The sequence below is a fragment of the Pipistrellus hanaki genome (assembly GCF_964339955.1).
Source record: "Pipistrellus hanaki genome assembly, chromosome: 18".
In the NCBI taxonomy this organism is placed as follows: domain Eukaryota; kingdom Metazoa; phylum Chordata; class Mammalia; order Chiroptera; family Vespertilionidae; genus Pipistrellus; species Pipistrellus hanaki.
The window spans coordinates 23,105,573-23,119,554 of record NC_140520.1 but is presented as its reverse complement, the minus strand read 5'-3'; the positions used below and the strand labels follow the sequence as shown (position 1 = coordinate 23,119,554).

The 13,982-nt window shown below is 42.8% G+C and overlaps 1 protein-coding gene across 1 annotated transcript in view; it reads right to left on the bottom strand.

Moving 5' to 3' along the window:
* LOC311613120 (uncharacterized protein C1orf21) overlaps positions 1-13,982 on the bottom strand; it is a 166,756-nt gene that overhangs the window by 5,873 nt on the left and 146,901 nt on the right. Inside the window, exons 4-5 of the mRNA XM_084866611.1 lie at positions 12,894-12,970; positions 6,241-6,301 (exon numbers count right to left, since the gene is read on the bottom strand). Coding sequence (XP_084722737.1) covers positions 6,241-6,301; positions 12,894-12,970 — 138 coding nt within the window. The remainder of the gene's footprint in view (positions 1-6,240; positions 6,302-12,893; positions 12,971-13,982) is intronic.

The window sequence follows — 13,982 nt, the reverse complement described above, 5'->3', positions numbered from 1 at the left end:
TCAACACCCTATACTCAATAACACTTCTTACTCTGCTTCATTTTTATTTATATTACTTATCATTACCTGACATTATTCGTATATTAATTAATTCCTTAATTGGCTGTCTTTCCCCTTGAATAGAAGTAACGAGTGGGCAGGAGATATTTTACACTCTGCTGCACTCTCAGGATTTATACTGGTGTCGGCAGCCTGGCAGATGCTTGATGAGTACTTGTTGGATAAATGAAAGGATGAAAAATACCTGGAGAGTGGTAAAATCTTGGAGCTGGAAGGGGACCTAGAGGCTTTCCCCTCTGACCTCTCATGTAATGCAGGGCGGGCCTCCGTTTTCCGCCGTGCAAACCGGGAGCCCTCTCTTCCAAGCTGCCCGTGAAACCGTTCACCAGCGGAGCCCAAACCCTGCTTGTGCCCCCCGAACGGCTCAGTCTGGGCCTTTGGGACCAGGGGACAGGTCTTCCCCGACCAGCAGCATCCCTAGGTCCACCATCTGCAAACAACGTGGTCTCCATCTAGGTCTCCTTCCTTTGCATGTGCTTCAGTTTTACAATCGTGTTTGTTTGTTTTTAAATGGACCCACCAAAAAATTACCAACACAGAAGAAAACATCCAAGAAGTACAGCCTAAGATATTGTGAAAGTAAAGTACTAACAAAGGGAATCACCAGTAACAACAGATTCCAAAAGAATCAAAGTGCTAAATCTTAGCAATAATAGAACAGAACGTCAAACTGAGCTTCTGCCAAAGCTCTGGAGAGAGACAACACTTTGAGGGACCAGAAAAGATCACAAGGTAAAAGGGAAGAAGAACACATCTGATCACGGGAGACTGAAACTCCGCACATCGAAAAATAATGCCAGGAAATACAAAGGCTATTTCGTCATGGGACGAAGACCGACAGCATACATGTGTGCATGATGAAAGCTACATGGGATGCTCACACTAATAAAAAAAAAAATGAACAGGGAGAGGATCTCAAAAGGGCACAAAGTGGAAACTCATTCAGAGCAAAATAAAACCAGTTAACACATCAACAGAAAAGCAGTCTGCTTTAGTAATAAAAAAATATAAATTAAAATAATGCTATTACTTAAAAATAGCCACACCCACAATGAAATGTGACTCTCATACACTGCTGGCCTCAGTGTAAAAATGGGTAATAGGTATTGTGAGTCATAAAAATGTGCACATCCTTCATTATAGAAATCAGTATCAAAAGATAAACTCCCAAACACACATAATATATATATATATATATATTGGTTCCCTGGGCTGGAGGTGGGAAAGAGGATTGACTGCAAGTGAGCAGGAGGGATCTTATGGAGGTGATGGGGATTTTTTAACTGGAGTGTGGTGATGGTTGTGCAATTCGGTAAATTTACTAAAATTCATTGACTTGTACAGGTCAAATGAGTAAATTTCATGGTATGTAAATTATAGCTCCATAAAGTTGTTAAAAGTATGTATAAAAATACTTTCATCGCAGCATTTTGATGAAGCATGAAAAAAAAATCAATCCAATATCCACTCCACTTAACTCCACCAATAAAAAAAGCTTCCTGAGCGATGGCTCCTGTGCTGCTGCCAAGCGAACAGCACCAGGCCCTCTCACCACGTGTCCCGAACAGCGGGTCCTTGTTGGGTAGCACTGTTTTCACACACATTGCTCTCTCTCTCACACTCCCAGCCTATTGCATCTTTAGGATCTCATCAGAACATCATCTCTTCAAGTGACATTTCCCCCAACTGTTCAAGGGGTTGCTCTCTTCCTCTCCCAGTGGTCCTTCCCACCACCGCCACATTTTATAGTGATTTTAGCCAACGTATCTTTTTGGTACCTAATGGGATCCTTGTGTGTGGCCCCTATCACAAAGGTTATGCATAGGTGGGTGTCTGGAGGGAGGTAGTGCTGTGTGTGTGCACGTGTGTGTAGGGATGGAGGTGGAGGATATTGAATGACATGATACAGAGTTGTCCTGGGACTCTCATAAGCGAAGCAAATTTTGCAGGTCATGGTGGAAAAAGCAGCCCTCTTGAGCAATTCAGCGAATGCAGAGTATGTCTTTAGCAGAAGTATCAGCAGAGACGGAGACAGAGCCTGGTTCTGAGGATGGCCTGGAACTCAGGAGAGGCACATCAGAGGCAGGGGGAGCAATAGTGAATAACGGAAGGCCACGGTCTGTTATTCACCATTTTTATTTATAAAAGTAAACACCTGTGTACACCACATTTGGAAGGACATCTAGTTTACTTTCCACAACATCCAGTCAGGCATCCTAAACTATGTCTTTTTGCTGTTGTCACCAAGGTCTGCATTAAAGAACCTCACACTGAGCCCTGGCCAGGAGGCTCAGTTGGTTAGAGCATCGTCCCGATATGCCAAGGTTGCCAGTTCAATCCCCAGTCGGGACTCATACAAGAACCAACCAATGAATGCATCAAGTAGTGGAACAACACGTTGGTGTCTCTTCCCCACAATTTTAAAAAATAAGACCTCACATGTACTAGTCAAGGTTTTCATGTTTGGTGAAGGAAACATGCATTTTTGTAATGAAGGCTCGTTATAAAAGTTGGCTTAAACGAGGCTTATTTCTGTCTGGAAGTGTGAACTATACTTGTCACAAAGCAGGCTCTTGTGTTTTGACTGACCGACCAACCGACCGACCGACCGAAGAAATTATCCTCCTCTCCTTGATCTCTCGGGATGATGCTGGGGGCACCTGTTAGTTTCTGGCCTGTGTGGTATATCGTTTCTCCTACCTACTATCTGCTTCCTTCCATGATTCGTCTTCCTCCTCGCTCTTCCTGACTGTGGGCTTTCTTGACTCAGTTATGCCTCCTGCATAGCTTTCTACCCGGCTCTGTGCAACTGACCGGCTTTCCAAGCACCAAAGAGGATCTTGAGTCATGAACCCCGAATGCCACACATAGATTTTGGTGCAGAAATTTAACAGGCCATCGTCCGTCTCTGCCCCCCCCCCCCCCCCCTAACACTCCTCCCCTGCAACCTTTCCCTCCAGGGATCACCAGCAGGAGACAACCTCCGATGCAAGTTCCTGTGAGCATCTGGCCATGAGGCTCTGCCCCTGAAGCAGGAGTACAGGGCGGGAGGGCCTCATTCCACCCCGTGGGCAGTGGGCACGGTGAGCTGGAATCCGGAACAAACACGATCAGGAGGAGGCAGGAAGGCTGGGAAAGTAGAATGAAAGGCCCCCTGCCCCCTGCGGAGGGCCGCTCTTCCATCCTCCTCCTGTGGGACTGTGGCCAGGGCTGGACTCACAGAGGCTCTCCAGACAGGGTGTGCTTCAACAGCATGTTCGGTTATGGCCCAACAACCATTTGCAACAAACGCCGAAGAAAAGCAGAAGTCATGAGCTAGCTGCGCTGTGAGAGTCTCCTCCCCCGACTTAGTTCATTAGAAAAATCAATCGAGGCATTAATGGCCGTCTCTGTCTCTAACAGGCTTTGTTCTAATTAGACGCGCATGTTATTATTTCAGTTGGAAGAAGGTCTGGGTTTTGTCATGAGCAGGAGGAGTGTGACAGCCTCCAGCCTCTGACAGCTCCTGGGACCATAGAAGGGAAGGATCCCCAGGGTACCAACAGACAGACAGCAGTGACAACAATTCCAGTATGTTGGGCTTTTCATTTCCAAGAGAGAATGAGTATTAACTAAACGGCTTGAATCCCTACCCCTCGTGAAGTGTTTAATAAACCCAAATCCTCATTCCACAGACAAGAGGGAGGCTATTGGAGAAGCTTTATGGCACACGGTTCTCCAGCTTTCTCTGACGATGGCATTCAGGTGACCTCACAGATGCTGTTCCCCAGGAGGAAGTGACCAGGAGTGAGGAGGAGCAGGGACAAAGAAGGTGGGTGCCCCTGTCTCTGGGCCACACTCAGCTGATGTTCTCAAGCAGGCGTGGGCCACTTTCTTTGTCCAGGGCCAAACAGCAAACACACTAGGCCGTATGGTTCCTGCTGCAACTCAACTCTAGTGATGTAAGTGTGAAGGCAGCCATAGAGGAAAGAAAAAAAAAAAAAAAAAGCGTGGCTGTGTTCCAATCAAACTTCGTGGACACTGAATTTGGACGTTCACATATTTTTTCATGTCAGAAAATAGGATTCTGCTTCTTGTTTCCCCCACATGAGAACATGTAAAAAGCATTCTTGTCTGGTGGCTGGCTTTTGGACCCCCCCGGCCGCCATACTACCATCATACAGCAGCGTTCAACAAAACGGCCTTTTATAAAATGGTTCTTCTTACTTTATACACAAGAAAACCATCAATCCAAATTATGGTTTTCCTACAGCCCCATCTTCCTAATAAATAGCGTGTTCAGGTTCCCTTTAAATAAAAGAACGTTATCTTATACAAATGTTCCGTGTTGTAACTGGTTCCTTATACAGTAAACTCTCAATTTTTTTGGACCTGGATGGAAGGGACTTCAGACTTAGCCCTGGCCCAGGTCAGATGAAACGACACGCCCTTGCTGAACTAGATTTATTGGGTGGTCACTTAAGTAAGTTATGTAATGTCTAATCACTGGGCTGTACGCCTGAAACTAATATAATATTGTATGTCAACTGTAATTGAGAAATTAAAAAATGTATTCCATAGTGGGAACTCTTGTTTTTAACTCATCGTTCTCTCTACACCCTGATGCAAAAGGAAAAGTGGAAACTGAATTGCAGATGGGAACTATGAATTTCACTTTTGAGTAAAAAGGAGGTAGAATTTCAATTATGGAAACACACCAGAAAGGAATTAGATCATTTTAATGCTGTGTCAGATGCGTATAGGTTGTTTAAAAGACAAATTACAATTCGGATTTCAGTTTTTACAGGCTACCCCTGACTACTAAGCAGATCTTTTTGCCACCAGGAAGCTAGCAGAGGAAAAAATCCAAATAAACTGACAATGAAAAGATCTTCACCAAAATAGTGGGGACAGATAATTTCTTTTCATGCTTCTCTTTACTAAAACAAAACGTATCGGCAAGTTGAACAGCTTTTGAACCAATATGTGAAACTTGGTAAAATTTCCATCTAAAAAAGTCATGCATAAGCCAAAATTTCACTAAAAATAAAAATAAAATATATTCCTAAAGTGAGGTTTTTGTACAGTCAGGGAGTGATATAAACTAAACTGCCATTTAAATTCATTATCCATCTCTATTTTCACACTGGTGATATTTGCTGGTCTTTTAGTGGTGCATTAGAATATATAATTATTCTTATTTTACAGTTATTCTGCTGCTGAAATACCGATGAATTTAAGACCTCTTCATTATCTTCTGTTGAGTGGTAGAGATCACAACTGAGAAATTCATGGACAAATGCTCAGAGACATAAAAGGACCACAAAAAGTAAAAAAAGAAAGAAACATGAAAACAGAACAAATTTCAAAGATAAAATTGGCCTAGGATGCCTTTTTATAGTAATGGCATGTTCTGAAGTTAAGATTTTACTCTTCTTCTGAATAAAGCTTTCAAGTGATAACACTCCGATTTTATAGTTAAAATTCACCTTTCTGCAGCGATGACCTTAAATTCTCCAAGGATGCAAGCCTGTAATTAGTAACCATAGACCACACTTCATTCAGCTGCTTAGCATGTGCTACTCGGAGATCATAAATATGGGTCCCATTTCCACATGGCTCATCCTTGCATCTCACTGTCAATGAAAAACCCACACATCCCTAGAGGAGCCACTTGGAGACTTTGCTTTGGAGCCACAGAGAAGTGGACTCCACATGTCATTATCATTATTATCATCATTGCAAAACGGGGTAAGTTACGCAAGCACTCTGAGCCTCAGTTTCCTTGCCTGTAAAATGCAGGTAATACATGCTCATAGTCATTACCCTGAGGTGGCTACTGATTGCAATGGGCACAGGATGTAAGAACTTAAGAGGAGTGTCAGGCACTAGGTCGCTGTTGGCAGGTACCTTCTTGCTTGCAGTCTGAGGTCAGAGCAGGGCATCAGGGGCAGACAACACCCAGTGATCAGAACGCTGCCCCTAGACAATGAGTCTCTACTTGGCGTTGTCCACTTCAATTAACGTCTGGGGGTAGCCCAGGATCCTGGGAAGCTTCCTTAGACACATTCTCATAGTCACATTTTCTAGAAGGGGGAACTTTTGTTTTAACTCTCTACCCAACCTCTTACAAGAATAACTTTGTGACCCTCAGTCGAGAGGCAATTTGTCTTGAAACATGTACTTTGTTTGGCTCCTTACCTTTTCGATTTTTTCGTCCAGCATTCTGAAGAATTCTTGTTGGCTCTCAGAGATGTGCATGCTGAAAAACAAACAGCGCATATTTCAGTGTTTTCTTAAGCCTCCTCCCTCAAGAAAAATGCCGAGTCCCTAAACTTGGAGGTGGACATTTCTTTAGTGCAGACTTTTCCACAGAAATACTCTGAAGGTACAGTAACAATAAGTGTTATTACAGTAATCCTACAAATGCATTTCATACGGGTCTATCAGTGCCTGTGATTTAAAAAACAACAACACAAATTCCTGTCGATGTATATGTTATTTATAGTGGTGTAACTGGGAAGTATGTGCCAAATTTTTCTTCAGATGCAGATTTGCAATTTGAAAAAGGATAGGCAAGCAGCACGTGGCATATTTCCACCCCGTGTATAACCCTGGTTATTCTATGGAAATGTGTATGTTGCAAAGCATCAGCATGCTATTCAGCTGTCTAGATGTGGGCTGGCAGCAAATGAGCCGAGAACTTGACATTGGCCCTGAACTCCTTCTGCATTGGCGACAGTGAATGCGCCTCTCAGGGGCAGAAATTCCACTGGAATAAAGGAGAAAGTCAGGAGGCAGGCTTGGGTAGAACTTGCCCTGTGTGTTTGCTTGTCTTACCCCATTTAACAGCAAACCTCGTGAGAGGAATGTGGTACTATGGGTAAGCAGAGCTGAGATCACCGATGGGAAGGGCAATATATAGGATATGAATTGACCACATGATCTCTGTTTAAATGCATGTGATTCATCACCTCACAGAGGCAACCTAGATGTTAGCAGGGGTGAGGCACACACCTCTCATTCCTCATCTAGAAAACCTTCCTGCACTCACGCTCTCTGACTGTTGCTAACTTCCATCCACTCCTCTATTGAACTATTACAGCATGGAAACAAGGATTGTGGTTAGTACTCAACATGTGCACATTAGATGGACAAAGTGGGTACTCTTCAGTGAAGTCCATTCTCCAAATGCCTTCCTGTGAGCAAGAGTGTCTGGGTCCCATTAACAAACAAACAAACAACAAACAAACAAACACAGCAAACCTCACAGACACAGACAACAGTATGGTGATCACCAGAGGGAAAGGGGGGGGGAGGGGGAAGGAGAAGAAGGGAAAGTGGGGATAATGGTGATGGAAGGAGACTTGACTTGGGGTGGTAAACACACAATACAATCAACAGACAATGTTTCATAGAATTGCATGCCTGAAACCAATATTATTTTATTAACCAATATCACCCCAATAAATTCAATAAAAAAAGAATGTCCACGCTCAAGTTTATATCAGGAGCTTGGGACCAAAGGTGATGGTGACGACAATTGTCCCCTTGTAGAGACAATTCTAACCAAAGCCTTCAATCCAGAGCATCTCTAGGATCACAACCTTGACACAGAGATGCTGCCTGATGTTCCCTTGTCTAAGAGCAGTCCAGCATCTCTGCCTGCCTCTGCCTCATTCAGACATCTACAAGGAAGAGCAACCCACCAGGCTCATTCGCTATCTTGCCCCTTGGAACACAGTGTGTGGACTGTGTTAGAGTGTGTTAGTAGGGTGACTTAGTTATCGTCCAATCCTGAGCTCTACACAAGCTCTTTCAGACAAACTCGGCTGTCCCGGGAAGTGACAGACACTGCCACAAGGCACAAAGGCCCACACGTGGTCCCTGTCACCTGTGCATCCTCCTGGGTAGGATGTACCTGAATGCATGCGGCTTATTCGGCTCTTTTCCACGGGACGGTTTCAGAGAGAAGTCCTGAAACCCGCCAATAAGGGCAGAGACAGGATTTGTACTCTGACGCAATAAATCAGCCCATATGGACTGACTGCTGCTTAGATAAATGTGAACAAACTCTCCTCCTATGAAAACCCATCAACACAGTGGCCTTAATACGTTTTTGTTTTTTTGGTTCAAAAGTTTACACTGCACTGTGCGAAACAGTCCCTAAGAAATGAGATTCCTGGGGGCTTTCTGATGCACAATTTTAGGACCGTGAGTGGGGAGCCAGGAGGAGGAAAAAGCACATTGGTTTTCTACGTTTCCTCCAGGTATTAGAAAGGAATAATTGAATTATGATTTAGTTTAAAAAGTATAAATACTTGATGCTAAATTAGATGTAAAAATCTTTTGCAAAAGCCTTATGGTAGTGCCTGATTTAACTAATGAAGCTTAACAATTTTAGTAATCCCTGTTTTTCTCTAATAACGACAACTCCAACTGGGAAAATCTAGGATCGCATGGAGGACAGCGTGTGGCCCTGTTGACCTTGGCAGTGCTCTTATGAGTGAACCCTGTGCTAGCATAGGTGTTCTTTCTGTGACTTTTCAGCTCCACGAGACTAGATGACAACATGATGGAATCTTCCTGACAAGTAAGCGAATGAACAGAATGAAGTGGGCAAGCCTGGCTAGTGTAGCTCAGTGGTTGAGCATCAGCCTATGAACCAAGAGGTCACGGTTCAATTCCCAGTCAGGTTGCATGCCCAGTGTGGGGCATGCAGGAGTCAGCCAATCAATGATTCTCTCTCACCATTGATGTTTCTCTCTCTCTCTCTCTCTCTCTCTCTCTCTCTCTCTCTCTCTCTCTCTCCCTCCCTCCCTCCCTCCCTCCCTCCCTCTCTGAAATCAATAAAAATATATTTTAAAAAAAGAAAGAAAGAAGGTGAGCAAAATGAGTTTTGGAGCTGAAAGACACGTGGCTTTCATGTTCAATGACTGAAGGAAAAGTTTCCAAATAATAAAAACTTAAGCCAGAAAAGTTTGAGAAGGCAAGGCCCCAACTCCCTCATATGTCACCTGCAAAAATGAAATTCAGTTACTCAGTGAGTTCCCGGCAGATCTTGGCCTGAACATGGTTATTTCTTCACGGTCATCATCATTATTTTTCAATTGGGCCTCAGGGAAGTGGGGTTGACCCTAGTCCTCACATCATGACACACCCTTGCTTGTAGCTCATGCATGGCTCAGGCTCAGTTTTAGTTATTTTGTTTGTTAGTTTTTAAAAATAGTCTAATAAGCACCCATGAAACCAAAACAAAAAACAAAAGCTAGGACCTTCACAACCTAGAGCGGACTTACCTCCCACCATGATTTAGTTTTTTTTGTTTTTAACTTTACAAAAAAAGTTACAAAAAGATGGCACGCTCAATGCAATCTTTCAGGGGTTACTCATTTCTTCTGGCATTACATTGACGAGGCCCATCCAGCCTTGTGCATTCATCTTAATGAATTTAAATACTAACTTTCAATGAACTAATTTAATATTAACTTTAATATTCCACTGTGTGAATAAGGTGGAGTTTATTTTCCCCACTTCCTTGGTAAAGGCCATTTGGGTGTTTTCTCAATAGTAAGGCGTTCTTACCGCGTCACTGTGATAAACACTGGGCGTACATGATTTCGATGCTCCCCGGCCCTGGGAGACAGGACTGCTCCCCCTCCTTGTTCCCTGAGAAAACTGAAGCTCTGAGACACCAGGTCACTTGCCTGAGATCACAAAGTCGTAATACTGTGTTCCAAGAGTTGCATCAAGTGAAGATGTGAGAATTACCTGCCTTTGTTATCAACACATCTGCTATTGTCTGGTATGAGATTGTCCTTCCACTTATTGGGGGGAAAAACAAACAAACTCTCATTATCTTATTTTATACAACTGCATAATAAATGCGCCTCCTTCATCCTGTGAGTCAGCAAGTAGAAGAAGTAACACTCCTCTCTTGGGCTCCAGAAGGATTTCTGAGTGGAATTCCATGAACTCAATGCTCTGACTGACAGTTTACACACACACACACACACACACACACACACACACACACACACACGGATGCTACTGTGTGGAAAACAGAGGATTTTCTTCATAATTTTAATATAAACACAAGAGCCAGTTTAATCAAGTTCTCTGAGAGCTTTATGCCAGTTTGCAAAACTTGCTGTTTCAGTGTGTCAGTTAAATTAGGATTCACTCTACATGAATGTTAGAATTTCGACATGAAATTCTAAATTAGAATTTCTACATGAAAAAGAAATTCTCCTTAATCCGGTGTCTGCTTAGAACTCAGCGATAAGGGAGGCATTTAAAAATAGCATGCGTCCCCTGGCTTGGATGAAAAGAGGATGAGGTTCTGTCATCAGATATCTGTTGTTCGCGTAGGTCAAAGTGATCCCAGGAAGTGAATGAGGGGGGTTGTGAGCACAGCATCACACTCACCTGCGGGCACAAACACCAGCCATGCCGTTATACTGACATTGGAGGGAATAAGTGGATTTTTTAAATGCCTCATGTTCTTTGAAATAGACAAACTTTAATCCCTGAGCTCATTTACCACCCCCCTGAGGAGTCCTAATCGCCACATGGCAGTAGCCATGGCTGAAGCAATGCCACAGACACGGTCCAGGCTAACATGATTAGGAACTAGGCTATTTTTGTCTCCATTTCCTGGGAGGAATCAGAGATAACACAATTTATTCTACTCATGATTTTGACTCGTGGGGCAACTGCTACACGTATGTAATGGTCACATTTATTTTGGAATGGGGCGGGGCTGTGTGGAGTTTATCAATGTTACCCAGACTGCCAGGAGATTTGCTAATATTTAGGGGAGCCCCACAGAAGGGATCTGTAGTCTCTGGGATACCAGAGCTTCTTTGAGGAAAAGGGAGTTGGTGTTCATGTCACACACAGTCCGTTTTATCACTAAGATAGATTCAGTTCTAGAGCAATCTAGAAAATGACTCATTATTCTCTTTAACTTTCTAATTGTGAGAAAACCTACCATGTTATTGGTCTGGTTTTAAATAATAATAAAGGGACATCCATGGAATCACCACTCAAATTAAGAATTAGAACCTGTGGTCTCACTGTCTTCCATGGAGCCAGAGAGAACCACAATTCCTAATTTAATGCCTTTTCATTTCCTTGCTTGTCTATTGTTTTATCATATAAAAGTATATGATAGTATATAAAACATATATACTGTATTCCTTAGTTCTGCCTGCTTCTGAACTTTATATGAATGAAACTACATGTAGGCAGGTACTACTACTTATTTTACCACTGTAACTTTACATTTGTAAAATTCCTTCTTCTTCTTCTTCTTTTTTTTTTTTTTTTTTTTTTTTTTTAATATATTTTTGTTGACTTCAGAGAAAAAGGGAGAGGGGGAGAGTGATAGAAACATCAATGATGAGAGAGAATCACTGGTCGGCCGCCTCCTGCATGCTCCACACTGAGGATAGAGCCCACAAACTGGGCATGTGCCCTTGACCAGAATAAAACCTGGGACCCTTCAGTCCACAGGCCAATGCTCTATCCACTGAACCAAACCGGCTAGGGCAGATTCCTTCTTGATATGTGCAGCTATAGGTTGTTCATTTTCACTGATATGTAGTATTCCCATCAAAAGAATATGCTGCATTTTTGTTAGCCATTACATTTTTAAAAAAGTTTTTTTCTTTTTTAAATTTAATATTGATTTTGAGAGAGATAAGAAGGGAGGAGAGAAACATCAATAGGCTACCTCTTGCACACCCCCTTACTGGGAATTGAGCTCCAAACCTGGGCATGTGTCCTGACTGGGAATTGAACCAGCAACCTTTCAGTTCACGGGACAACACGCAACCGAGCCACACCGTCCATTCGGAGCTATCCGAGAGCTGCAGGAGCTCACAGAAACAGTGCTGCTATGGATATTTCTGTGGGCACACATGCCCTAGGTGTCTCTACAGCAGGGGTGGGGACCATTTTTCTGCCAAGGGCCATTTGGATCTTTATAACATCATTCAATTAATATAATTCACTTGATAGAAATTTATGTTGCTAAGAAAAAAGCTCATAGAAGTATTGAATTTTGAGTTCCGCCTGCAGTTGTTTTTCAAGGCGAGACCAAATGACTTCTCAAGGGCCTTATATAGCCCTCGGGCTGGGCGTTTCCCTCCTCTGCCCTGAGAGTGATGATGCTGCTGCTGCTGCTGCTGCTGATGATGCTGAGAAGGTATGTGCAGGGACAATTCTAGTAGATAATGCAAATTGTTTTCCAAAGTAATTGTACCAATTCAGATTCCCACTAGCAGGTGTTAGGAGTGCCCGTGTTCCATATCCCATTCACCATTTTGTATTTTTTTCATATCGATTCACCATTCCTGTTTCCTCTTCAGTGAAAGGGTTGTTCATGTCTTTAGCCTATTTTTCTATGGGTTCTCCACCTTTTACACATGGACTTGTAGGAATACTCTATGTATTCTGCAAATCCAACTATTGTCAGTTACATGTGTCAACCTGTATTACACCCTCTCCATCATTTTTTGACCCTTTACTTTCCTACAGTGTATTTGGATAAACAGAAGTTCTTAATTTTAATGTGGCCACCATAATTAATCATTTTCCTTGAGATCCGCATCCTTTGTGACTTATTCAAAATTTCCTCTACTCCATAAAGATATCCCCCTTTATTTTCTTCAGATCACTTACATGCCTGCCGTGTCATATACCATGGACTGTTTTTGTACTCTCCCATCTACACTGGTTATAGTTAACAAAGCTTTATAATAAGTTGGTTATCAGGTAGGCAAAATGGAACTCACTCTGAAAATATTTTCAGCTTTAAAAACAATATAAAAACAGAAACGAGAACTTACTTTGCTCGGGGTTGATGAACTAATCCCGGAATCTCTTTGTTAGTTTTAAGTCTTGCGTTTGAACTGGCACTTTTTTCCTGAAAAACACATAGAAAAGACAAGATGAGAACCAGCACTTCAGCAATCGCACGGGTTTTCATCGCAGAGACGCCAGGTGTTTGGGACTCTCCACGGTTGGTTACTTCACAAGCACCGACGTCCTGGCAAAGAGGTCACGCCGTCCAGGTAGAACTGCAGAACATTTGAACAGGGAATGTGGTCATGAAGAAAGCGATGAGCTCCATAACAGCTACGACTCTGCTTAGAAAATGATGTGCGACTGGTGTTTGATTTTTTTAGGTTGAGTTAAGGAGAACAGCAAGAATCCAAGAACAGAAGATTCTAAGGCCAGGAAGAGCCGAGGAGCACAATCATCGCCTTTGTCGACCTGCCCAGGGAACTGACTCCGGTGCGTTTTCTTTGTAAAAGACAAAGGCATCAAGATGCTGAGGCATAAAGTTTGCATGAGGCTCTAGCACTGACACGGACAAGAACACGACTGAAAATAACGACCATTTCCCACCCACAACAAACACTGGGATTGAAAGAGTGAAGTTCAGTACTAGCCTATAGTCAAGAGGCACTTTCTGGCTGTTAGCCTAATCTGATTTCTTATTCCCAGGAAATCAGCCAGATGGGAAAGAGACACTCTCAGACCTTAAAATACTGATATATCGGTCAGCACGCTAGCTCAATCATTCTACTCATCTGTATTTTCACAGACATTATTTTAAAAAATATATTCAAGGTGCTTTATTATTTGCTCACAAAACATACCCCTAAAATGAAAGACTATTCTAAAGCATTTAAGAAGTGACTATATACTATAGTAAATTCAACGAACCAGGGGTATGGCAATAAAGACCCAGGCTAAGGGGAAGAATGAAACTCACATGGGTCAACCCACCTTTCTTACCACATGCAAAGCCATGTGAGAAGGCACCTGAGACAGATGGTCCCTCAAATGAACTCTTCTGAGTTCATATTTCTCCCAGGAGCACAAAAGCCATGTACATCAATGAAATTCCAGTGACTTGTATGTTCTGGTGG